Here is a 26,794-nt window from a genome sequence, read left to right as displayed (position 1 = left end):
AGACAATATTAGTATCACAACAACAATCATAGGATAAATAGGAACACCATGAAATTCAGAAGAAAGATGCAAAGCAAAGGGAGACAATATTAGTAAATATTAGTATCACCACAACAATCATAAGAAAAATATAAACACCATGAAATCTAAAAGAAAGACGCAAAGCAAAAGTGATAGCTAGTAAATAGGACATGCACCGAAAAGTGAAATAGTAAGCCACAACATTGCCAATAGCTATCTTAGACAAAAACCCTACATGGCTAGTCTCACAATGGTACGAAGTAAGGCACGATTCAACTACCTCCTAACCTACAACCCTAATACTCGACCTCCACATCTTCCTATCAAGTGTTATGTCCTCGGAAATCTGGAGCATCGCCATATCTTGCCTGATCACCTCTCCCCAATATTTCTTAGGTCGCCCTCTACCTCTTCTCGTGTCATCCACAACCAGTTGCTCACACCTCCGTACCGGAGCAACACATAAGACATAATATTACTAAAAGTCAAATGTCATGAACTACCAAATTTAAAACTAATATTTTGTAGCCATTTAACAAATTAAATTGAGGGTAACAAGCTTCGCGTATCATGTTTAATACTAAGGAAATCATGCAATAACTAAATGATTAGAGCAAATTCTTTGATCAAGATTAAAGATACCCATGAACAGAAAATTCTTGGGTTTAAATTTAGAAGAGAGAGAGAGAGAAGTTAATCTGAGGTGGAGCAGTCAATGTTGGAAGTCTGGTTCAAGCTTAAGGGCATTAGAGTATTGCTTTAAAATTCAAAAATTGAATATCGTAAGTGGATTAAGAAAATTTTCACTTCAAAATATATTTGAATTATTCATATATACGAAATTATTAACATTCTACTTAGTGTAAAAAATGAGATCGTATCATCACGAGAATTCCGAAAAAAACATTTATGTAGCTATTCTTTTTATACTTAAAAATAGATTTGAGCTATTCAAATGTATGAAATTATTTTTATTATGTTTAGTGGTAAAATTAAAATTACCATGTGATGATAATTTTAAAAAAATTATGTTAACCTTACAAAAAAAAATATTAATCCAATTTATATGATACTTTTCGTTTTTCGAGATTCAAACTTTTTAATACTCGAACACTCATGACTCATTTTTTTGCTCTTTTGACTGATATTTAGACATAAAATCTTTAATTTTTTTAAAAATAAATTCACATATTTGAAAACTACTTAAAAAGTACTATAAATTACAATAATTTAAAATTTAAAAGCAAATAAAAAAATTACGGTCAAAGAACAACTCATTTGACTCTGAAAGAACACCGTCACGAAAATTGGGATGGAAGGAGTACATAAATTTGTGAAAGTAAAGATGAGTTCAAGATGACTCGAACACCATTATTATAAATAAGTTCAAATAAAAATAAATAATATATATATACACGAATCTTATTGTCGGGCGGATTTAGGCCTAAAATACGCAGTACGTGAACCCATGATCTCTTTGCCAAACTAGGTATTTTACGTGCATATTTTTTAGAATTGGTGTAATATTATTTATTGGCACATATGCTCCAAAAAAGTCTAAGTGGTGCACTTGGTTCAAAACTAAGTTATTTAACTCGAGAAATATAGATCAATTCTCACTTAATAAAAAAAAATTCCTTTCTTTAGTGGTGCACCCATGTTCTAGAAATTGTAGATTCTTTATTGTATAGAATCCAAACTGCTTATATTAAAGTTTTGGTTGAAGACACTAATTTACAAAGTCACTAGTTTAGAATTTAGCTTGTCTTTTATATTTGCCATTTTGTATATAACCATGTGCTTTAATATGGTATTCGGTATTTTGTTTTCCTTTTTTTAAAAGAAAAATCGTATACTGTATGAGCACCAAAATTTATAAAAGTTTATAACAAATATCATATCATAAACCGAAATACTGAAACTGGGCTAATTTTATTTATTTCGGTTTGGTAATTTTATTTTTGCCAAATATGCATACCCCTATCCACGTCCACCATTTTCTATTGTATTAGTGAAATAAAATCTCCTCATTAATTACGAAACTGCACATTTCCTTTGTGTATAAGTGGATTGTCATTTATGCAAACTGAGTTTATAATTTGGCTCCACTTGCCTACCAATTATGATTATTTTATTGTCATCAACGGGCCAGAAGTGGAATGAATAACGTTTGTCATTTGCATTCAATCGTTCTATTATGCTTGCAATGTCAATGTGATTCAATTCTTCAGTTTTTTTTTAAACCCTTCCCAAATTAGGAGAATCTATAATGTTTTCATACTCCTCTCCAGCGTGATTCGAATCCAAGACCTAACGATCCTGGGTGAAGGTACTTTTACCAACTGAGCAAGCCTCACTTGTCTAATTCTGTTGTCTATGTTTTATTTGCCAATCACATAACATATCCGTTTTTGTTTCCAAAAAACAGAATATAGAAATAATTAATATTGCACTCACATAACATATTTTCCTGTCTTGTGATTGTATTACTTTTTCCTCTCCAACACATTTAATTGTAAAAATTAGTTGTCTCATTTTTTTCTCGATATGCCTTCAATTAATAGGTCCTCTAATGAATAGCAACAGACATCAATAACATCATTCTGGAAGAAAGCTCTACCAATTGTCTCACCATAGAAAAGATTAAGTTTATACATTAATAGTGCAAAAAATATTTACACGATTAGATATTTTTGTAAGGTAATTATTAAAAAATTAATTAGTAGCATAATAAATACAGTAACTAATATATTATAACAGATAAAATTAACTAATAATATAAAAATGTTACGCAATTAGAGAGCACCGATAATTAGAGAGCACGCAAATTAGTGCACAAAATTAAACTCCTTCCAAAATCACAGAAATAAAGATGGGAAATTCTACAGTTTTATGACCAATAAAAACCAGACATCAGAAGCACACGCGTGGATTTCACTTGTCGGATTTAACGCGCGTCCATTAACAGACGACAGGTTCACGGACCATGCACTGTCCAATAATCATCAATCAATTTAAAATCTCATTGGTCGTGACCTTCACGCAACTTTTTCGCGAGTGTTCTTCTTTATAACAACTTTATGATATCATATTGGTCCACGTATTCATCATACAGGAAAATATAGCTGCCAATTGCAGTGACTATTTCGTAATTCCATTTAATTTCAAGGGGCAAATGTTATATCAAATTTTGTATTCTTCTACTACAATCATTTCATTCCCATATCAATTTTTGAACGCAGGTACGATAAACAGTAGCCAGGAGAAGAGTAAAGTTTCCTAAAGTCTCAATTCAAAACACACACAAAGGGAGAGAGAGAGAGATCGGTGTTTATAGTGAGATTATATTTGTATATTATCTCTCTCTCGTTTTCGCGTAATCCATGGGTCTGTGGGAAGCTTTTCTCAATTGGCTTCGAAGGTACGTTTTATGTTTCATATAAAGTGGAATGAATTAATGGATATATTAAGATTTATATAGTCGATTTCAACTAATTTGAGAGATTGAGTCTGTAGTTGATTGATTGAGTTGATTAATATTTTGCGAGCTCTAGGTTGTAAGTTTTGACCGTTGAAGAAATTCATATAGGCGCTCCCGACTTGCTTGAGACCGAGACATATCTTCGTTTTGTTTATAATTGTGTATTTTGATTTTTTTGGTATGTTATCAGTTTAACGTCGATTATTTAGTGTTCTCCATGAGTTTTGGTCATATTTGGAATTTGAATGAGATGAGCTGTGGATTTTTTTTTCGGTTTTTGTTCCAGGATGAGCAAAATTTGCCATCAATCACATTTTAGGTTAGTGAGTTTCTTTTTTGTTTGTTACATGATGAGCTGTAATTGTTAGTGAATTATATTTTAATGAGTCTTTGGTTTGCTGAGGTTCCGATGTGAGTTTTGTTCTTAAACTTTGGTAATAATGATCATTAACGGATATGCCTGTTGTATCGTAGAAATTTCTAGCACTAACATCAAAGACATGCGATAGATGGACAAAGAGCTATTATATAGTGGAAAGAAAATTGGAATAGGAGATCAAGAAAAAGTCATTTATTTCTTTTCCCAACTGTGAGTGCATGAACAGGAGATTGGATTTTGTGGCTGAGATTTTAATTGTGTGCAAAAAGGATGGATTTTTCATCTCTTACCAATGAGCTTATCTTACCTTGGCGTTTTCTTCCACTTGGAAAGGAGTTACTGACGGTGCATTGGGTTTTTTGTAAGAGAGAAAAAAGAAGGATCTAAAAAAGGACTCTGCAAACTGCACATTCTTATTGTATTCAATCGTTGTTCACCCAAAAAAAGAACCTATAAATTTGTGATGTGGTTCAAAGTGCTGTTTAACCTTTCACAAGAAGTGAACTCCTCATCAATACCAATGAATTGGTCGTAGTAGAATTCATTTGACTTATTGTCCTGGGATGTTCAAAAAAATTTAAGTTAAGTTGCAACTTGCGAACATGTCTTCCGCACCCCAAAGATATCCTACGAGTTGGAAGTAGTGTTTCTACGCATTAGATGGTCTCATTCTTACTTTTTTTAATCAATCTCTCTGACAAAAACTTTATTCTTTTGGCATCATGTCGTCTTATTTTATATATGTTCCAGATTCGATAATATTAGCGTAATTCTTCACCATTGTTTGCAGATTTTTCTACTACGTTCTGGTTTTTGAATTTAGGCTTATCTTACTCAACGTGTGTGACTTCTTGAGGTTTGTTTCTGTAGACAGTTTGTTGCCTGGTCATCGAGACTGCCTCTTGTTAGAAACACAACGTGTAGTTGTTAGTACAAGATGTTGTGTCACATGGCCGTATGGTTGGGTTACCTTTTTCTAGTCTTAAAAAGGTCTAGATACTGAGAGATAGAAACAATTTGTCAAGAGAATTGTCAGTGGCCCTTTGTTCCTTCTGTACATTTCGGCAGTTGAAAGTTTTCTTTGAGTTCCACCATATGTTTGAAACTCTGAACGTCCAATCAAGCTCAAGAGGTTTGGGTTGAGAACCCCACCAGTGGACTAATTATTGCTTTTATTTTCGTTTATCCGTCTTTCCTCATTGCATAAATAGTTTACACAGTGTGCTGTGTACAGACCATTTACTTGCTATTGGTGTTTGTATAAATTTGTTTGTGTTACTCCAATTTGAATATTCACTTTCGAGTTAGACAAAGGAAACTTACTGTTGTCTTGATTCTAAGCTGGACTAGTATTATAAAACTGTTGAAGTTTCTTTTTGCATTCACACTTGTGTAGCACCTGTATGAGTCCTTATAAACGTCTTCATTTTGCAGCCTCTTCTTTAAACAGGAAATGGAGCTTTCTTTGATAGGGCTGCAAAATGCAGGGAAAACTTCACTTGTAAATGTTATAGCTGTGAGTAGATGACTAACAACCTTTCTAGTGCCAGTATTTACATCTGTCGTTAACCTTTTATGTCCATATACGTGATGACTTACAAAATTTGCTCAACTTGTTTCATTCTAGACTGGTGGATATAGTGAAGATATGATACCAACGGTAAGTTCTTTGATAATAATATGAGAATTACTGTGATACCACTTTCAATGTTACTAGGTTCTTTGATAATAATATGAGAATTACTGGATATTCAGGTGGGATTTAACATGCGGAAAGTGACTAAAGGTAATGTCACTATAAAATTGTGGGACCTTGGAGGTCAACCCAGATTCCGTAGTATGTGGGAAAGATACTGTCGTGCAGTTTCAGCTATAGTGTATGCATCTATTCTCTTGCTTATTCAGTCTCTTTAAGTTGAAGCTGCTTTACTTACCTCACTGAACTTCTGCACTTAGAAGTAAATGAATTCACTTATATTCCAGATTTCTTTTATCAGCTATTCACTTCACCTTGTCTACTTGAGTGCTTTATTCTTATGTATGGTATCATAATACTCTTGTAAGTCATAGGATGGTATGAGACAGCACATAGCAGATTGGAGTCTTTTTGGTCTTGGGTTGAATTTAGTTTTATCCAACCAACATTTCTTTAGGAAAAGCTGTAGATCAGGTTATCGGGCTTTATGGATCTATTTTTACACAGCTTGGGTCGGTAGAATTCCTTGTTTTCAACCATTTCTTAATTCTAAAGGAACAATGCCTAATCATGGACTTCAGGAGGAGTTTTGCCAAAAATTTCAAGGATTTGAAACACTTCTAAAGATGCAATTTTATACTTATAGGCTTGAGTATTATTTTTTTCCAACTATTAGGCTTTAGTATTATGTTTGTGACTTCTTTACTTTCCTTCTCTGCAGTTATGTTGTTGATGCTGCTGATCATGATAACCTTATCATTTCCAAAAGTGAACTCCATGACCTGTTGAACAAGCCATCATTGAGTGGTATTCCACTGCTGGTATTAGGGAACAAGATTGACAAGCCTGGAGCCCTGTCGAAGCAGGCTTTGACTGATGAAATGTAAGCAGAGAAAATTTTATGAGTATGCTTGGTCTTAGTTTTGCATTTGGGTTAATTCGAGAAATGTTTGGGAAATTTACCTACCAAGTACATATCTCTCCCCTGAGAATGGTAAAATTGGAAATGAAGTAATCAAATAAAACGAAAGGCTTACATATTCTTTTTTAATCGATGGACTCTTTTTAAGAACAATTGGCATTTGTGCAGGGGATTGAAATCTATAACTGACAGAGAAGTATGCTGCTATATGATCTCATGCAAAAATTCCATCAATATTGACTCAGTCATCGATTGGCTTGTTAAGCACTCAAAATCAAAGAGTTAAAAGATGACACCCTTTCTTCTGCTACTGAATTTGTATGTTAAATTTGTGAGGCTGTTAAATTGTATTGTAAATTATCTCTAGATTGAAAGAGCTGCTCAGCCGCCTATTTTTACCCCTTTTCTCGTATCGAGCTTGGCTGCCAGATCATTTCTATTCAGAGTAAATTTCATAACGCTTCTTACTTTGTAGTAAGATTGACGGTGTAACATAGGTTGTAGGATAATCGAACTGGTCTATCAAAAGATTTAATGTAAAATTCAAGATAGAGCTAGAATTGGACCAGTACAATACTACTTTTGATCAAATGGTTAATGGTCCTTGTGCAGTACTAACTGCATGCCTCACAACTGAAAGAATTTTGTGCCCTACAATTTGTGGATGAGCATATGCCAATTGAAGTGAGGTTGCTGCTATTAACAACCCATGCACCTACTACTACCATCCCAAATGAATACCGAATTCTTAGCAGATGCAATGGATCAATATATGATGAATTTCCCAGTAATATCGACGTGCAGCCTGAAACCACTATCAAAACAATTATTTTCTGAATCATAGGTTCATCAAGATTTTTTGTGGATCAACGGCAATTCAACCAGCTCTGTTATACAACAACTTCGCACCAAAGACAAAATATTTAAAACTAAAAAGGTTAGCGGCTTTTTGAGGATATACATTTTGCATGTCAACCACCCAAAAAAGGATTTCTATACTCCTTTTGCCTATAAACTTCACTATGACCTCAATGCCATAATTAAGATCACTAGCAATGGACAAAAATAACCACATTTACAACTCTATCCACATATCAACAATAAATTGCCAATTGTACTGAAGATGAAAACCCAAGTGGTGGATCCAGCTAATGTCATCTGCATAAACAAGGAACGGCTTTATAAGTAAATGATACCCTAAAGGCAACTTAATTAAGGTCTTACTGTACATCAATAAATCTTAAATCAATTTCACAGCAACCATTAGTTGTGATACAACATATTGAGAAACTTTTTGGTAAAAAAATATAAGTTGCCCCTTGTGGTTGTCCGAAAAAGTCAGTTATATACTTCACCTTTACGGGCGACCTAATACACACTTATTCTTATTTTTGTAGAATTAATACCACTCTAAAAGCTGATGTGACAAAATAAATAAAAATTAAAAAAAAAAGAAGAGGCGAGCGGGAGTCAAAATTCAAGGTTAAAATAAAAAAGAAACAAGAAAAAGAAAGTGTCTTCCCCTACCCCCCATCGTTCTCTCTCTTCAACTACCCCTCTTCTCCTTGTCACTCCAAAACCAAAAGCTCCTAATCTCCATCTTCTAATTCCGTTAATACTTCTTTAGAGATAAACCCAAATATCAAAACCAAAATATTTTCGAAAAAAAGGGCTTCAATTCATATTTTTTATCTTAATTATCTAACCCAATTTCCCTTTCACCAATTCGAACTCTCGAAGGACCAACAATGGAGGTTTCAAAAATTTTTACCTCCAATCTTCTCCAATCATTATTTAAATTGATTTTGAACTCCAATTAGTAAACACATATGTGATAAGCACAAAATGATAAGTTTGAATCAATTTTCAACGGTGGATATTCCACAGAGACTTGGTGGTATGGCAGGCATAGTGGTGTGGTGGTGTGGCGAATTTGGTGGATTGATGTGGTTATGATTATTGGTGGATGAAGATGCGGGTTTAATGATAGTGCGGTGGCAACGGTGGTGGTGCTATGGCGGTTTGGTGGTGGGTTGTGAAGAAAAAACAATGTGATGACATGGAAAACAATATTTTTTAAAATCTGACATTATACTGATATGGCAGTGACATAGCAATGACACGGAGCGAGTGTAGAACACCTTTCATTATGCAACTGGGTATATCAGTTCCAGGGTGGTATTAGTTCCACAAAAAATAAGAATAGGGGGTATTAGATCACTCGTAAAAGGTTAAGTAAATAACTGACTTTTTCAGACAACTACATGGGCAACTTATGTATTTTCCCAAACTTTTTGCATAACGACGGCATATTGAGAAACTTCAAAAGCACATAAAAAAAGGGCAACATTCAGAAACTACAAAAGTGAACCCAACAACAATTCGCTACCTTGTATTAACAAGATAGCAGTATGGCTGATAGCATTCCATCCTCCAAATTAAGCAAATGTGATAGACTCTTAACATGATGACGCGCGCTAGTAGCTCCTAGAGCAGCATACCAGATACCAAAATTCTATATTGAAAACTTAAACAACAACATACTCCGTGTGATCCCACAAGTGGGGTCTGGGAGGGCGAGTGTATGCAGACCTTAACCCTACCTTGTGTGGTAGATCTATATTGAAAGCTTACAACAACTTAATGAAATTGCCTATCCACTATGCAATCGAGACCAATACTATATATTGAATCAAGAGTCGATGTATAATGTGAGTACGTAAAAATCTGGCCTTCATGCAAGTTTGTGGAAACCTGTGTGCTAATGCACAACAAAAAGCATCTCAAGTTTTCAGCAGTCCCATACAACAAAATAGACATCTAATACTTGCAAAACCCCTAGTTTAGTAAATACGTGCAGCATTTTGAACCCAAAATTTTGCAAAATTGAACATTTTTATTAATGTTCAATATGTTATCAAGCTTGCTTTTTAGTATTTCTGGCAATTAATTAACTTTCTCTCTGTGATATTTTAACACTTAGAAAATCAAACTGCATATCATCACTTAACAGTACAAACTTTTAGATAATTAATAGCTCATGGCTCATTATGGTGCTACAGAGAGTCTCAACAACCACAGTAAGCTGCCTCTCGAAAGATTAGCTTACCAGACAGGGATAGTTTGATGCTGCAATGCCTTCAATGTAACTTCATGAAAACACTGTGCTGCCTCTGCCTCTGCTTCAGCCGCCTCTGCAATCCTTGCTGCCCGTTCCGCCTCAGCAATGGCAGCTTCAGCGTCTGCAACTGCTTGTGCAGCAGCTGCAGCAGCCTCCTCTGCAGTCATGCTCTTCATCTGCTCTAACTCCACATCAATTTGTGCTTTAGTCCGTATTCTAATTTCATTCTTTTCTATCATAGTGGAATCCTCCTTTCCATCCATAAGAAAAGAGAGATGGCCTCCCTTGGTACCAGATGATAATCTACTCGGCGCAATCCTGTATTGATGCCTTACCTATCAATGTGGATGGAGGCGTCAAGATCCAAGATTAAGAAACAGACTAGTACATCCATAATTGGGCTTTCTACTCACAGTGTTTGCCAATTCCTCTACAAGAAAGAAGATAAAAGAACTGAAAGAAAGTAATGTTAAGTTCACACATATTAAATGTTTGCAATTGCAAATCAAGCGACGAATTTTACTCCGCAACCAACAATGTGTGCTTCCAAGCATACTTTTTGAGAATTGTTGATAAAACTCTAACCAAAGTAGCCAAGACCTCAGTGTCAGTCTTGGAACTCAAGAAGACTCATTGTGATTCAGGAGAGGATGCATAACTGAATGAGAATAGCACGACAAACCAAAAAGAATAAATCCAGGCATTTCATTATCTCGTTGCCTTACCCCTTCCTAGCTTAGGCATTATGTGATACTAAAATGAAGCTTATGTCTGAATAGAAGGATGATCTTCCAAGTCTTGAAATGATAAAACACGGCTTCCTTCACTAAAATTGATCCTTACCAATCTTCTTCATGATGCCATCAACGGACACAACCACCTTTCTGTTACTAGTTCTTTTTTTTTTGGATAACCAAGAAATTTCCGAGGGCCAGTGGCGTCGGTTCAAAACTCGATGGATAATGGGCTCGCCTCTCTACCTTTTCCACTTAAATACAAAGCTTTTGTCTGCAGAGCGTTCGATCCCATGATGTGCGCGTACCCCACACATCATTTGTCGCGCTTTTAGCACTAGAGCAAAGCCCTAAGGGCCCTTTTAGTTAAATATTTTGTAGTGCGATGAAACTTACATCTTTTGGGGGCATGATAATCTCATCAGCCAACTTCCATCCCACAGCAACAGGAAAAAAGAACTAAATAATGATAAAGAATAGAACTACAACAAGGACAATTCAACATACAACGCAGATTCTCCTCAGTTACCAGCCATGCACTGATGTTAATGCTATAATAATGGGGAACAGGCATTACATGTCTTCTACATGCAGTATATGCATCTCCATTGAACATAAAGAAGGGTAAGAGAGATTCTTCATCATTTCCACCAGGTTCTCAGGTCGATTACCTTTATCAGTCTTCCTTTATCAGTCAACGCCTTCAAATTTGCTGCCAACAGTCTTTCAAAGTTTGGAGGTGCCGTGTACCACTCCTTCAAACAAACAAAAATTGTTGAGTAATAGGCATCTAAAGTAATGAAAATAATATACCAGCATTTACAAGGTCCATACACTTGTATCATCAAGTTAAACAGAGAGTAAAAAAATAAGGATAGAGTGAACCTTTTTGTCGGGAATTATAGTATAAAGAAATCTTGCCCAAGTGAGCAACTTCACTCTTCATAAGCAAATCCCATCTTAACCTCTCAGAAATAAGCATGCTCACTTACATCAGTCTATGTCGAAAACAAAAGATATCCAGTGTATGATGGACAACCTGATTAGAATTGAAAAAGTGGGAAAGGAAAATTACCACTACCCACCCCCAAAGCAACCCTTTGGCCATCCCACTGACCATGTTGGGCTGGGTTGCATAACCTTTCCTGCACTTCTTTCTAGTTTCCACCTTTTTTTGCTTCTGCTTGGGTACTTCTTAGTTCTTATCCCTCTCTCTAGTAGTTCTCAGAGTGCTCAAGTTTGCGGGATGAAGCATCAAAAGGCATTGCCAACTAGTGAAAAGCGAAGTTAAGAAAATATTCCAGCATAAATATCAGCTACCAAGATACAAACAGCACAGGCATGTTTAACCTCTAGCAAGTCTTGACACCTTTCCTGCACTTCTATCCCGTTTCCACCCTTTTTTTCCTCTGCTTGGGTCCTTCTTAGTTCTTATCCCTCCCTAGTAGTTCTCGGAGTGCTCAAGTTTGCGGGATGAAGCATCAAAAGGCATTGCCAACTAGTGAAAAGCTAAGTTAAGAAAAAATTCCAGCATAAAATCAGCAACTAAGATACAGACAGTACTCAATCAAGCAATCCTGTTTGACACTGGAGTGCCAAGGGAAAGAGTCTCGCTAATAAAAAGGAGAAAGGCAATTCATATTTGTCCTTTTTGTTTTCTTGCTAGATCAAGAAAAAGTTTCACAGTGTTTATCTCCTTGGCTCATAATGTCTCGACATCTTTTTAGCTCCTTGAAAATAACATAGAACAAACATCGGCGAACAATGGGGTTGAACCAGCGCATGGTGGATCCACAATCTACTGCCTTGATCCATGGCTACGTCCGCCCCTACCCTACCCTGCATAGGTTGAAGTTTCTTTCTATGATCAAATCCTTTTTGACTCCCCTATGACCTTATCAAAGAGAAACTTTTTCCTATACTATACTAGCAAGTCTATTGTTGTGTTAGGAAGGGTGTTTCTTCTCATGTTTTTGTGTTCGAGGAGGATTTTGGTTTAAAGAGAAAGAAAATTGTCTTAGAAATGCTTAGCTAGGCAGAAAGTGTATACACGTAGCTAAGAGCCACTTGGCTACATCCGCCCTTATCCCCGCACAGGTTGAAGTCTCTATCTATGATCAAATCCTTTCTGAACTCCCCTATCACCGCTTATCAAAGAGAAGCTTTTTCCTATACTATAGTGGCAAGACTAACGTTGTGTTAGGAAGGGTCTTTCTTCTCACGCTTGTGTTCGAGGAGGATTTTCGTTAATGCTTAACTAGGCAGAACTTAAAAGTGTATACACCTAGTTGCGAACTTAAAAGTGAAAAAAAATGGCAAATTAGATTAAGTTAAAAGGCGATGGTTTTGGGGTCTAACTCAACTCCAAAACTAATGAGGTAAGAATTGTTTAAAACCATATAAGGGGATAACAACTATTTCCTCACAACAATTTAAGATACTCTAACAACTCCCTCCCCCTTCCCCGCTTCTCGAGTACGTCTAGGACAGGATATTTGGAGTGTGGACAACATAACATGGATGACCCAAGACCTAATTCAACCACAAAAACTAACTCATGGGTCATGACGTGAGAATTGTCCAAAACCATATAAGGAGACAACAACCTGCTCCTCCATCAATGTGGGACATTTTAACAAAACAATAACTAAACAAAATATACTAAATCTCCAAAAATTTCCAACTCTCTTTACTCACATAGACTTGTATCAAATATTCTAAGGAAAATTACCTCTATGTAAGACAAAATTGCATTTCGACGAGATCCATGCGGTTCCTTCAATTTGGCTATTGCCTCCAATATAAGATCGTCCAATCTATAATCAATGAAGAAGCACACACAGGTTTGGTACATTATAATATTATAAAAGGCAACTCCCAAAGTGAGTATTTCTGAGAAGGGAAAAAAAAAGAGGCAATTATTAGAACTAGATTACATGAATTCCGAACTTGTTATTTCAGTTTTAAAATTTTGACCAAAAGATATAAAATCAATCTATTATTAAAAAGCTATGCTTCATAGTAGGTGACAGCATCTAATCAAGGACTTAATTTGCTTTTCAAAGAATAAAGAGAATACGAAAAAAGAAAAACAAATTAATGGAAGAGGATAATCAGTTTTACCCACATTTGCACTGTAACACAAAAACGAGAAAAATGAGCCATGTATCTATGTTACAATAAAACAACATTATTTTACATGAAGAATTACTCCAACAATTTCATATGAAACTCCCAAAAAACAAATCAACCAATCAATCAACTACACCTCAATCCCAAATTAGGTGGAGTCTATACTATATGAATCATCTACCCATTGCACTCTATTCAAGTCATATTCAGAAGATTTCACTATAGCTATCTATTTTTTGTATTGGTTGTTAACCTACCGCAACCATCCTTTATCCAAGCTTGAACGCAGTTATGCTATGCTTACATAAACAGAGTTCGCAACCATCAACGGACAAACGAAAAATAGAGCATCATAACATAAACTGAAACTTCAGGCTTTCTCAAGAAAAATATAAACTGGACTTCAGGCTCTAAGCTACAGTAACAGCAAATACTTCCGCTTGAAGCACGATCCCTTTTTCTCAGTTTTGCAAGATTTCCCCCTAAAAAGGGGAACCCACATTTGATTCCAGAGGAAACAAGGAAAGTGATGAATAGAAGGCAGCTGCTACGCATTTTGCCCAAGATACCACTATAAAATATGAACAGAGAGCTCCCATTATCAATAATCAGAAAATACCAAGTTGGTTACAAAACCTTTCCATAACAGAACCAGCTGACTTCCAGTACTATATGGTTTCCATATTAAATTCCTTATTTAAAGGTACTTAGGACACTATTATAATAGATACTCACTTACAGATGTGCTTTTGATGAACAATATTATTAATTATTAAATGCATGAAAGTTGAGTCTCAAAATGTGCTTTGATTGTTTATTTCTAAAAGGTTTGAGTGCTTCAACGTCTCAATTTTTTTGGTTAGATATCTTATGGAGTACACTAATTTCTTAGAAAGTGATTTCAGAATCGAAGAAGTCAACAAATGAATTTTCTCCACCAAACTCTCCAAAAGCACAAGCTTTACGACTTGTGTGGAATCCAAGATTTGAATAAGGAAGATTTAAGTGAATCGGTAGTATAATTACCTACAAATTGTCTTTTCACAACCAACATCCTCCAGTGCATCACCAGACGATGCAAGAGGTTTAGGATCAAGAACTTCTGTATCATTCTCAACTGCGGTGCTAACAAGCAAGGAGTTGTCATCATGCTTCTGCTTAGGCTGGACACTTTTAGAGACAACCCTCCCTTGATGCCGAGACACTTGATGCCGAGACCCCAAACCATTTGCCATGACATGTAGATTTCTCCATTTATCCTGCCCAAGCAAAACTAAGCCCATCAAGGCAACTTTTACTAACCAAAACAAGCGGAAAAAAGAAAGAAAGAAAGAAAGAAAGAAAGAAAGGGGAAGAAAAAAAAAAGCACAACCAGACAGAAGAGACATTCAATGTTACTATGTGAATATAAGACATACTCCAGCCGGCTAAATAAGCTTCCCACAGAATGACAAGACAAGATTTGACAACGTTGTTATGCCTGGTACCTTCAGATCCACATTTGAGCGAGAGCGCAACACAGTAGCAAACTCTGGATCTTTGAGTATGGTGCTCCATTTTCCAACCCCATACTTTGCTACACCAGCTTTAAGGGAAGCTTCTTCTTCTGATGTCCACTTCTGCTTTGGTGCACCCATCAATAGGTCCACCACTTCCTGACTCTGAATACAAAAGTTGAGCTCTCCTATCTAGAGAAGCATCTACTCTATTCAGAAAATGAAAAGCTGAGTTGTGAAAAAAAAGTACTCCAATAAGGATGCATAAATTATTATAAATATTTTTAAGGCCAAAACCTTCGCAAGGAATCTAGAAATAGGACGTATTTGTTCTTCTACCTTACTTTTTAAAAAATACTGGGTACTTATATAAAAAGACAACCAGAATAATACTTGAATATGCACAGAAATTACAATTAAAAAATATTAAAATGTTCGTTCTCACGATTAAGGCTAGAACGACAACATCAAAAAAGGAATCAAAGTTTCTAGAGTCATAAAATTCTGAAACGTGTCGTACCGGGAGAAAGGGCCAGCGCGGAGTTTGTGACGGTGACGGAAATAACTCGCCGGCGAACGGAAGTTAAGCCATTGAAATCAAGGTGAACTGTTGAAGTTGAGACCCCTAGAGATTGAAAATGAATTTGAAACCCTAACAAAAATTATTTCAAGAGTAAATTCCGATTAACCCCTTCTTTTTGGGTTTAGAAAATAACACCGTCAATACCAAATTACATGTATTTTCAAAATATTAAAAATTACCTTCAATTATTTTATGGTTTACTCAAAAATGAAAATAATAACTAATAGTACCCAATAATATTGTATAGAATGAGTAGATTTCATTCAATTTCCTGAATATTTGAGGTAAAAAAGTAATGTATCATTCATCTTTTGCATGAAAAAATGTTTAAGTTACATTTTAAATATCATATCACCTATAAACTATATAATTATTCGAAATTATTATTTTTATGATATCACATATAAACTGTATTACTGTTTGAAATTGTTATTTTTATTTTCAAAATAATTACCAATGAAATATTTTTAAGAATAATTAGACTAGTGGTGGCAAAATGGTTTTAAAAAAACGGGTCAAATATGGATAAGACCATATAAATGGATAATCAATGAGTTTAACTTTTACATTTATAAAGCCTCAAATTTGAAGTTCCTCATGTTTGAGAGTCTAGAATTCTCCCAAAAGTGATCATATTCAAGAAGTCATGGATAATATGGTTACACATATTATTCGCCGGTTAACCCGTTTTTTATTCGTATTAAATATAGGTCGGGTCGGATAAATTATTTATTTTTTTATTACCCGTTTTCGACTCGAACCATATCCCACCCGACTCGCATGTTTGCCACTCCTAAATTAGACCTTTAAATATGTAAGAGTTACGTGAAAATAGAATACAATCTTGCATTCTCTCATGGTGCGATAAAGGACCGCACCCCAAAGGGTAATAATTTTATACAAAACTAACTAATTGAAACAAATTTCAATACTAGCAATATTATAAGTAACAATATGGACCTAAGATTTTTAAAATTTGAAGCTCTAACAAAAGAATTTGCATGAAGCAAAATGAGTTTTAAAAAACTAAAAGAAAAACTACAAGTGAAAAACGAGAGGTATGAAATTTTAATTATGTAGAATATCATTGCTTAAAATTTTCAATTACTGAAAAAAGAACATGTTATAATTCATACTAATTGAGGTTTATTTTGATATTTAGAAATTCTTCTGACGATGCAACTCATTTTTATTTGTCGCTAATTAAGAATTGCTCCATGGATCTTATCGGATAGGTTTGATGCTTCTTGGGACTTCTTTGGTGACCATTGTCACGCCCAACCTCTAGAGGCGCGATCGGCGCTCAACCGAGTGAACCCGGTCGAGCAACTTGTTAGATACTTTCTACCCAACTCACCCGTGATAAGAGAATGCATGTTTTTATTAGCTAAGCAGTAGAAGGACCATATGAATAGACATTACTAAAACATTTCATTTGCTACTTCCGGTTAAGTTTCAAAAGGCATACATTTGTGATTTAGTAGAACAAAAATCCAAAATACAACATAATCCGTTTGACCTTTCTAGCACCCATGTACAACCCACATAGTGTCTACGGAGCCTCTAAAAATATAAAAGAGAGTCAAGATGGTGTCGGCAACAAGGCCCCGACTATACCTCAGAAGTGGCCACAATATAAACAAAAGGTACAATACATGACCCTGGAATAAAATGGGGCTCAATGAGTCTGCTGAGAAGAGGATGCAGCACTATCTGTGATCAACATTGTCTGTTATGCAACCACCTGCATCCATTTAAAGAAGCAGCCCCCCCGGCAAAAGGGACGTTAGTACCGTCGAATAACACTAGTATGTAAATCTAAACACCAACTCAATCGAATGAATAATAATACAAGAGGAACAGTCAAGAATACGATAAGGGCTTCAAATAATATAGAAACAATAATGTTAAGGATCATATACATTTTCAAGTCAATTTTCGTATTATTAAGTTGGGTGACCTTTAGTACCGATATTACACATTTCACAAATACCTCCATATTATTATACGGAGTCCGATCTCGGCCCGATCGGCTAGGCCATCTCATTTGAGACATTACCACAATTTCGTTATAGTTTCCAACACAGTGCCACCATGTGAGAAGCATGGCGTCCGATCACGGCCCGATCGGCTAGGCCATCTCATTTGAGACATTACCATAATTTCGTTATAGTTTCCAACACAGTACCACCATGTGAGCGGCATGGCGTCCGATCACGGACCGATCGGCTAGGCCATCTCATTTGAGACGTCAACCATTTTCATAGTTTCATCCTCAATACCATCGTTTTCTTACACAGAGTCTGATCTCGGCCCGATCGACTAGGCAGTCTAATTTGAAATATTACCTTTTTCAGTCAATCATCTCACATCGTACTCCTTAACAATTACAAAGTCATTCTTGGCACTTGGCCGTATTTTATAGTTCCAATTCCCTTTTCCACATTCAAATATCATTATCATTATCAACATCAATAGAGCTTCCCATTTAAGACTTAATATTCACATATGAGCAATTTGGGAAATCTTAGGCACATAGAGGCCTTTCATAAAATTTGGCGTAACAACTTTTATTTTTGTCTTGACATAAAGTTTTAACATTCCTAACACATATTTCACATTTTGAACATATTCTCAAATGACAAGATGATATGATGAAGCATTTATAATAAACATTGAACAAACACCATTCAACACAACCACATTAGGAATAGCCAGTTTAATAATGATCAAGGACTTACTCCAATTACATGAGCACCACGGGATTCGATTCTAAGAAAAAGGGGGTTTAGCTAACATACCTCAATTGAGTTTTTCAAACTCTAAATGATCCGCAATTCTTAACAACTTCAATCTATTTTAGAAATATAACAAGTTGAACCAGAAATTAGGAAGATGATCATGGTTTTAGCTCATTTGAGCATTTTATCAAACACTATATGAGCATTAAGGTTCTAGGGCTCTTTTGTGAAAGATTCCATCATTTCCCAACCCATTATGTATCATCTTTAGCTCACAATCTTCCCACATACTACAAGGATACATGCATGCAAGGTAAGCACTCACATCCCCATGAATTACCTTACTAATGGCACATTTTAGTTACTTTTTGAAATTAAGAGTTTGAGTAATAGAATCTTACCTCTTAGGAAGAAGATCAAGGTGCCTCTCTTGATAATCTTCAAGGTTTTAAGTGAGAATTGAAGAGCAATTTGATGAATATCACTTCTCCCTCTAGGACCCTCTCTCTCACTCTAAAAATATCAGAAAAATGATCAAAATGGTCCATGGGATTGAAGCTCCGGAACAGGGTCGGGTTTAAAAATCCAAAATTGAAGCTCCGAAACAGGTTATGCGGTCGCATATGCGACCGCATAGTGGTTATGTGGTCTGCTAAATGACCGCAAAAATGGGTGCCAGAGCTGGAAAGAAACTAACCTGGTTTGCGGTCACTATGCGGCCATCGCATAATGCGCCGCATAACGGTTCTTCGGTCACGTAGTGCACCGCAGAACCTCCCTCCGAAAAATCCCAAGGCGCGATATGCGACAAGAATGCGGTCCGCGAAATGGTTATGCGGTCGCATAATGGCCGCGAAATTGAGCATAAAAAATGCTCCAAAAATCTGCCCCACTCTGCGACCAGTCTGTGGTCCGCATAGTGGTTTTGCGGCCGCAAAATGGGCCGCAAAAATGCGTACTTCTGCCCAACATTTTCCTTCAACTCACAGCGCACTTTTCAATACAAAAAAAAGTCCGATATAACCTCTACGCCTATTTTGGCATCACAAAAATCGGGTTTTTAGGAAAAAACTTTACGGGACTTTACAACCATGAAGTCAGCAAATGAATTGCTGAGTAAATAGATCAGATCCGGATGCGGTTGTTGCTCCGCGATGATACAGACTCGACCCCCTACTACCCACTTGGGGGCACCATAGCAGGTCGGCAGATTGAAGCTCCGGAACAGGGTCGGGTTTAAAAATCCAAAATTGAAGCTCCGAAACAGGTTATGCGGTCGCATATGCGACCGCATAGTGGTTATGTGGTCTGCTAAATGACCGCAAAAATGGGTGCCAGAGCTGGAAAGAAACTAACCTGGTTTGCGGTCACTATGCGGCCATCGCATAATGCGCCGCATAACGGTTCTTCGGTCACGTAGTGCACCGCAGAACCTCCCTCCGAAAAATCCCAAGGCGCGATATGCGACAAGAATGCGGTCCGCGAAATGTTTATGCGGTCGCATAATGGCCGCGAAATTGAGCATAAAAAATGCTCCAAAAATCTGCCCCACTCTGCGACCAGTCTGTGGTCCTCATAGTGGTTTTGCGGCCGCAAAATGGGCCGCAAAAATGCGTACTTCTGCCCAACATTTTCCTTCAACTCACAGCGCACTTTTCAATACAAAAAAAAGTCTGATATAACCTCTACGCCTATTTTGGCATCACAAAAACCGGGTTTTTAGGAAAAAACTTTACGGGACTTTACAACCATGAAGTCACCAAATGAATTGCTGAGTAAATAGATCAGATCCGGATGCGGTTGTTGCTCCGCGATGATACAGACTCGACCCCCTACTACCCACTTGGGGGCACCATAGCAGGTCGGCAGATCAAGGGAGTTTATTTTACCTTTCAAAAGGTTAAAGGAATATTACCTTTAACACTCAAAAGGTCAAGGGGGTAAGTGAAATCTCCTAATATATACAATAGTACATAATATTTGGTTTTCAATATTAAAAAATAATCTTCGCATGACTTGTGTACTAATACCTACTTAAGTCATGCAATAATTTTGTATACTATCTTATGTATGATAGCATAAAAAATAAAAGTGTGTGTCTTATCAATACATGACTAGAGTTATTATAGAAAAAAATATTTCTTAAAAATATGATAAATTATTTGTAAAGTCCCGTAAATTCTTTTAGTTAATTCCTACTAATTTTGAGCTAGAAAATGCAATGTAATTAAATTTGAGCTACATGATTATTCGAGTGGAACAAATTTATTGGAATGCTTGGGGATAATGTCGATAGTTAACCATTGAACTAGTGGAGGTTACAAGGTCATTAAATGCATTTAGAGTATATCAAATTTCTATGTCATAAGTGCTGAAATTTTGAGAATTTAATGTTATGTAACCAACTTGAAGAGTTGGAATTTAATATGAAAACAAAAATTTAAAATCCTAGCCTTCAGTTGGAAATGAGAAAGGATTTAAAAAAACTAGGAAAGTTGTTGGCCAACAAAGAGACCAAGGGGGCAAAGATATAAAAAGGGGGACAAGGAAATTAATTAAATAGCAAAGATAAAGGAATAATTAAAGTAATTATGAAAGACAAAAAGCAAGCATATTAAGTGAGAAATGGAATGATTAAAGTTGAAGACCAAAATGTTGCTTTAGTGATGGAATAAATTGGAACCTAGCGTGAGACAGTAAAGTGCAGTGAAGGCGTGCAACTTAGCACTCGAAATTTAAAACCCACAACTAAAAATTTTATAGGCATTTCGTAGAGAGAAAAATTATATTATTTTGGACTTGGTCTTGGAGATTAGAGAGAAGGAGGAGCTCTTTACCATTAATACATATTCAAGATAAAAATTAAATGCCTTTCTTTGATAGATTTGGTTCATTTATTATATCTCTTAACCCTCCAACATCGTGGGATTCATAAATTTTTGAAAATAATCTCAAGGACATTTCAAGAAACTCAAATCTTGAAACTTTTAAGGTTTGACAAAGAGGTAATTTTTTCACTCCAATCTTATGTACTATACTCCATGAGCGTAGTAGAGTATATTTATGAAGTTAGATTTATATTTAAACATATATTCATAAAATCCTAGAAGTTAGTCTTGAAATTGAAGAGTTGGTTGGTAAAGATGATGAATAGTGTTGGGTCTTGTTTGAACGATATTATTTTGAGTTTCTAGTGGAACAACTAGATCCCATAACAAGTTTAATGAATGAGTTGGAGTTAAAATTCAAGGATTGGCCTTCAAATGATGATATGAGGATTTTTGTTAAACTTATGAAATTGGACTTAAGTGTTAGACACTTAGTTGGTATCGTTGTGATACGTTCTTGAATTATGTGAGTTCATAAATGTAAATTGTGGCTCGTTGGCATTATTGGAACATTTGGGGGTAAGGTTGGAAGCAATTTGAGGTACGTTGAAACTTACTACCCTCGGAACTTTTCTCCATACTCATATCGAAACACGATTAAATTGAGTTTCTAAATGTGAGTCCTAACTTGTGGGGACGAGCGAGTTGGGATTGTACCATTCTTGCATCATAAAAGATTTAAGTGCTATGCATATTATTTTCTTGAAATATTTTATCTTAATTTTTTAAAAACTAAATAAATAGGGAATAACACTAGTAGTATTTTTTGAAATGAAAATACATGAGTTGTGAAATATCTTGGATTTAACTATTCTCAAATAGTTGATTTGGCTATAAATATCATAATTGATAAATGTAAAGGTTTTGGGAGTTACTTAAATTCACCGAAATTGACCTTGAATACTTTTTCTCATTTGGTCATGAAACTACACGGGTCGGTGTAGGCGTAGAACCTACCTTACGGTTGAGAATTACGGCATAGTACTTCCCATTAGGGGTACTATTGTGCTACTTTATTAGCATGTTTGAGTCGATTCGTGCGGCACAACGATGAGACGGCCTAGACAAGTAGGGTATATGCTACTTACCGCTAGGTACATAACCTAATTGACCCTCTTTCGTGTCGGCGATGGTATAGTGCTCCCGGTAAATGAAAAATCTAACATGATTTTGCAAAGATCAATGCTAATGGAAGATTTTGAAATATGTTTTACCATATTAGTTTATTTTACTTTCTAAATTGTTAATTGATATGAAGGCTTCTTTATCGATATCAATTGTTAGTGTATCTTATATCTTCTTAAATCTTGTCCTATTTGTTTTGGGGGAACGATTCATGATTCGTACTAGGCATGTGGAGCTTAGGCCTTTCGGTCACATTTCCATTTCTATTTTCATGGACTGGACCCGAGCAGCTTGGGTCGCGTGGATAGGGAAATTCTACATTTCCCGTTGACGTTATTTGGTGAGACTCCACACTAGTATTCGTGGAGGATTTTATTATATTACTATCCTTTTGAGCCACCAGGTTATGCCTTGGTTGACTATTACATTCCGTGTCATAGAGATTCCATAGACAATAGTAGTATTCCTTTTGGGTTATAATCCTATGGTTACTTACATAGCGTGCATGAATGAAACTTTCTTTTATCTTTATGAAAACTTGCCTTCAAAGGAAAAATATTTACTTAAAGACATTAATCATATTTTGTCAGATATCTTAAAATGATTGTAATTGAAGAGGCTTTCGCATCATCATATTAGGCATATAGATATGTATTAATCTATGGGATGATTCACTCGGGTCTGGTAGAGTACTGGATACCGATCAACGTCGTTTTAGGGCGTGACAAACTTGGTATCAGAGCCTTAGGTTCTAATTCGAGTCCTAGGAAGTCTATGGAATCGTGTATGGTAGAGTTCTCTTTATTAGTGTGTTGTGCACCACACTTATATCGAGAAGGCTATATGGACATTATAAGAATACTTAACTCTTTCTTCTTATTCTAGAATCGTGCAATAGAACTAAAAAATATTTCTTAACTTGTGCGATATATCAATTGGCAGAAGATGGTGAACACGCGTGGCAATAATATGAACCGGGAAGTTGCTCTTATACCTGATGCGGCTTCAGGAGGGGTACCCGCTAGACCTAGGGGCCCACCTCTGAAGGTTGCAAGAGCACGGACTGTGCCAGTTCGAATGGCTCCAAGGATGGTCCAGGAGTTCGAGAAGTTGATGAGGCACCTGCTCCACCTCCAGAACCAAATCACTTGGGAAAGACCCTCATTGATATTAGAAAGGTTATGGATACTTTTGTTGACCTCATGGCTATGTAGACCCAATAGAACCTTCAAATGGGTATTCAAGCACTCCAACAAGGAGGGATATGAGCACCAACGGTTGGTGACATAGCATAGTTGGCCATGAAATTTGTGAGACTTGAGCTGCCAGTTTTCACTGGTACAGATCCCAGTGCAGACCCTCAGGACTTCTTGGAGAAAGTTGAGAAAGCTACTACTTTGCTGGGAGTTAAAGACTACCGGGTGGTTCGATTGGCAGCCTACCAGTTGAAAGACATTGCTGACCTCTGGTTCAAAGGGGTAGAGAAAAGTCGACCGGAGGATGCACCTCCAATGATTTGGACAGAATTTAAGAAGATATTCATTAAGAAGTGGTTACCACCAGGAGTGAGAGCCGCCCTTGCGATATTGTTTGAGACCTTAAAGCAGGATACCGTGACCGTCCTTGAGTATAGCATCAAATTTGAGAAGTTATCGCGTTATTCTCCCCACCTCATCCCTATCGAGGATGAGAAGATTGATCGCTTTGCTCGTGGCTTGATTTCGGGCATCAGAAAGGATAGGACTAGTGGGAGAAGAAACACTACCTTTACTAACTTTGTAGATCTAGCAATGGATCTCGAGATGATTCATCAGGAGAGGGCCAACATGAAGCAGAACAAAAAGGCTCGGAATTTTGGCATTTTCAGTGCAGTGCATAGTTCGGGCAAGGGACAGAACAACAAAGGATTATCTGGCCCACCGCAGTCTAGGATGAAGACAACTTTCAGTAGCCCTCCAGTGGCATACAGTTTCGGACAAGGAAGCCAGTTTAGGTTCGTTCAGAGTGAGCATCGTACTGCACAGCAGGGTTAGAGTAGTGTGGGTTCTCATCATCATCATCCTAGTGTTACCAGGGGACCCCGTGGTCCGTGCTATGGTTGCGGGTTGACGGGTCATATCCGAAAGTTTTGCCCTAACGGACAACATGGTTCGAGAGCTCACCCGACACCTTCTATGGCTACTACTTCAGTTGCACCGCCTCCACCTAGGGGTAATAGGCCCCACAACTGGCGCAATGCAAGAAAGATGCCACATACAACTGCTACTTCTCAGGGAACTCATCCTCGTTTCTATGCCATGCCTACTCGCCCTACTGCAGAGGCTTCACATGTTGTCATCACAGGTATACTTACAGTTTGTGCTGTAGATGCTTATGCTCTTATGGATCCTGGATCTACTTTTTCCTATGTTACTCCGTACTTTGCTTTGAATTTTGGGATAGATCGAGAACAACTACTTGAACCATTTCTGTGTCGACTCCGGTAGGAGATTCTGTTATTGCCTCCTGCGTTTATAGGGGTTGTGTGATTATAATTCAAGATCGAGAGACTACGACAAACTTCATAAATGAATGACTTTGATGTGATTATGGGGATGGATTGGTTATAAAGTGTTACACCATTCTTAATAGTCGTGGCTTCGTGCTAAAGTGGTCAAGTTTGAGTTTCCTAATGAGCTTGTTCGTGAGTGGAAAGGAAATATTGATTAGCCTCGAGGTAAATTTATTTCATACCTTAAGGCGAAGAAGATGATCATGAAAAGGTGTCTTTATCATTTAGTCACAGTCATTGATACAACTGCGGATGTAACAAGCATTCAGTATCTGCCAATTGTTAACGAGTTTCTTGATGTTTTTCTTGATGAGCTTCCGGTATTCCACTAGATCGGGTTATCGACTTTGGGATAGATGTGGTGCCAGATACACAATCGATATCTATTCCCCCGTACCGAATGGTTCCAGCCGAGTTAAGAGAATTGAAGGAGCAATTGAAATATTTACTGGGAAAAAGGTTTATTAGACCTAGTGTATCACCTTGGGGTGACCCAGTGTTGTTTGTGAAAAATAAAGATGGTTCTTTGAGGATGTGTATTGACTACAGGCAACTAACAAAGTGACCATCAAGAATAGGTATCCATTACCTCGAATAGATGACTTGTTTGACCAGTTGCAAGGGGCGAAGTTCTTCTCGAAAATTGATTTAAGGTCGGAGTATCATCAGTTAAAAATTCGAGAGAAGGATATTTCCAAAATGACTTTTCGGACCCGCTACGTGCATTATGAATTTTTGATGATGTCATTTAGGCTAACAATACACCCGCAACCTTTATGGATCTAATGAATCGGGTTTTGAAACTATTTCTTGACAAATTCATGATTGTTTTCATTGATGATAAATTAGTCGCGAAGTCAAGAGGAGCATGCCAATCATTTGAGAATAGTGTTGCATACGCTTTTGGAGAATGAGTTATATGCCAAATTCTCTGAGTGTGAATTTTGGCTTGAATCTGTGGCATTCTTGGGTCACGTAGTATCTCGTGAAGGTATTAAGGTTGATCCTCAAAAGATTGAAGCGGTTAAGAGTTGGCCTAGATCAACTACACCGACAGAGATCTATAGTTTATTAGGATTAGCAGGTTACTATCAGTGGTTTGTTGAAGGTTTTTCTACTCTTGCATCTCCGTTAACCAAGTTGCCAACAGGTTTGGGTGACTTTATGGTTTACTGTGATGCCTCTAAAGTTTGGTTGGGTTGTGTCTTGATGCAGAAAAGTAAGGTTATCGCTTATGCTTCTAAATAGTTGAAGATCCATAAGAAAAACTATCCGACCTATGACTTGGAACTTGCCGCGGTTGTATTTGCTTTGAAAATTTGGCGGCATTACTTGTACGATGAGCACTGTGAAGTATACATCGACCATAAAATCTTGCAATATGTATTCAAGCAGAGGGAATTAAACCTAAGGAGATGGTTAGAACTATTGAAGGATTATGATTTAAGCATTCATTACCATCCAGGAAAGGCGAATGTGGTAGCCGACGCGCTAAACTGAAAGTGAGGAGGTACTTTGGCGCATTTACCGATAGCTAAAGAGATTTTTTGAGCCATATCACATTCCTCTCTTATTGAGCGTGTCAAGGCTAAGCAATTTGACGATCCAAATTTGGTGGATATTCGAAATGGTGTACAATCTAAAGATATCCTCGATTTTTCTCTTGACGAGGATGTGGTGTTGAGGATGAACGGTCGCTTGTGTGTGCCAGATATTGATGGACTTCATAATGAAATTATGGATAGGGCACACAACTCGAGTTATTCTATACATCCAGGGTCCATAAAAATGTATTAGGACTTGCGGGAGATCTATTAGTGGAATCGAATGAAGGAAAACATTTCAGACTTCGTGGCTAGATGTTTAAATTACTAGCAAGTAAAAGCTGAGCATCAAAGGCCCGGTGGGTTGGCTCAAAATTTTG

The 26,794-nt window shown here is 36.8% G+C and overlaps 2 protein-coding genes across 8 annotated transcripts; one reads left to right on the top strand and one right to left on the bottom strand.

Annotated features, from left to right (window-relative positions):
- The first annotated feature begins 3,243 nt into the window (after positions 1-3,243).
- On the top strand, positions 3,244-6,909 carry LOC107801514 (ADP-ribosylation factor-like protein 8a). The gene is made up of 6 exons (XM_016624853.2): positions 3,244-3,442; positions 5,316-5,397; positions 5,509-5,541; positions 5,637-5,758; positions 6,299-6,460; positions 6,668-6,909. The coding sequence occupies exons 1-6, from the start codon at positions 3,405-3,407 to the stop codon at positions 6,783-6,785; spliced, it is 555 nt and encodes a 184-aa protein (XP_016480339.2). The 5' UTR covers positions 3,244-3,404; the 3' UTR covers positions 6,786-6,909.
- Positions 6,910-7,344: 435 nt separating this feature from the next.
- LOC107801509 (single myb histone 1) lies at positions 7,345-15,656 on the bottom strand. Of its 7 annotated transcripts, none has more exons than XM_016624840.2 (7): positions 15,503-15,656; positions 14,974-15,191; positions 14,513-14,745; positions 13,086-13,170; positions 11,026-11,109; positions 9,609-9,955; positions 7,345-7,657 (listed from the first exon to the last, which is right to left on the bottom strand). In XM_016624840.2, coding segments are annotated over exons 2-7 (900 nt in total). In that variant the 5' UTR covers positions 15,124-15,191; positions 15,503-15,656; the 3' UTR covers positions 7,345-7,656. The 7 variants fall into 7 exon arrangements, with proteins under 7 accessions (XP_016480326.2, XP_016480327.2, XP_016480328.2 ...); XM_016624841.2 differs by having other exon boundaries at positions 14,974-15,186; positions 15,503-15,651; XM_016624842.2 differs by having other exon boundaries at positions 14,974-15,174; positions 15,503-15,643.
- Positions 15,657-26,794: the final 11,138 nt, after the last annotated feature.

The sequence above is a fragment of the Nicotiana tabacum genome, chromosome 17 (genome assembly GCF_000715075.1).
Source record: "Nicotiana tabacum cultivar K326 chromosome 17, ASM71507v2, whole genome shotgun sequence".
NCBI lineage: Eukaryota > Viridiplantae > Streptophyta > Magnoliopsida > Solanales > Solanaceae > Nicotiana > Nicotiana tabacum.
The sequence above is the reverse complement of the archived record's forward strand: the minus strand, read 5'-3'. Positions and strand labels throughout refer to the sequence as shown.

Coding starts and splice junctions, on each gene's coding strand:
- LOC107801514 (XM_016624853.2), top strand. CDS start 3,405: ATGGGTCTGTGGGAAGCTTTTCTCAATTGGCTTCGAAG. Junction 5,398..5,508: donor CACTTGTAAATGTTATAGCT/GTGAGTAGATGA, acceptor GTTTCATTCTAG/ACTGGTGGATATAGTGAAGA. Junction 5,542..5,636: donor GTGAAGATATGATACCAACG/GTAAGTTCTTTG, acceptor CTGGATATTCAG/GTGGGATTTAACATGCGGAA.
- LOC107801509 (XM_075234328.1), bottom strand. CDS start 15,043: ATGGAGCACCATACTCAAAGATCCAGAGTTTGCTACTGTGTTGCGCTC. Junction 14,760..14,904: donor AGCTTATTTAGCCGGCTGGA/GTATGTCTTATA, acceptor TGATGGGCTTAG/TTTTGCTTGGGCAGGATAAA. Junction 11,110..13,085: donor CAATTTTGTCTTACATAGAG/GTAATTTTCCTT, acceptor GTTTGTTTGAAG/GAGTGGTACACGGCACCTCC.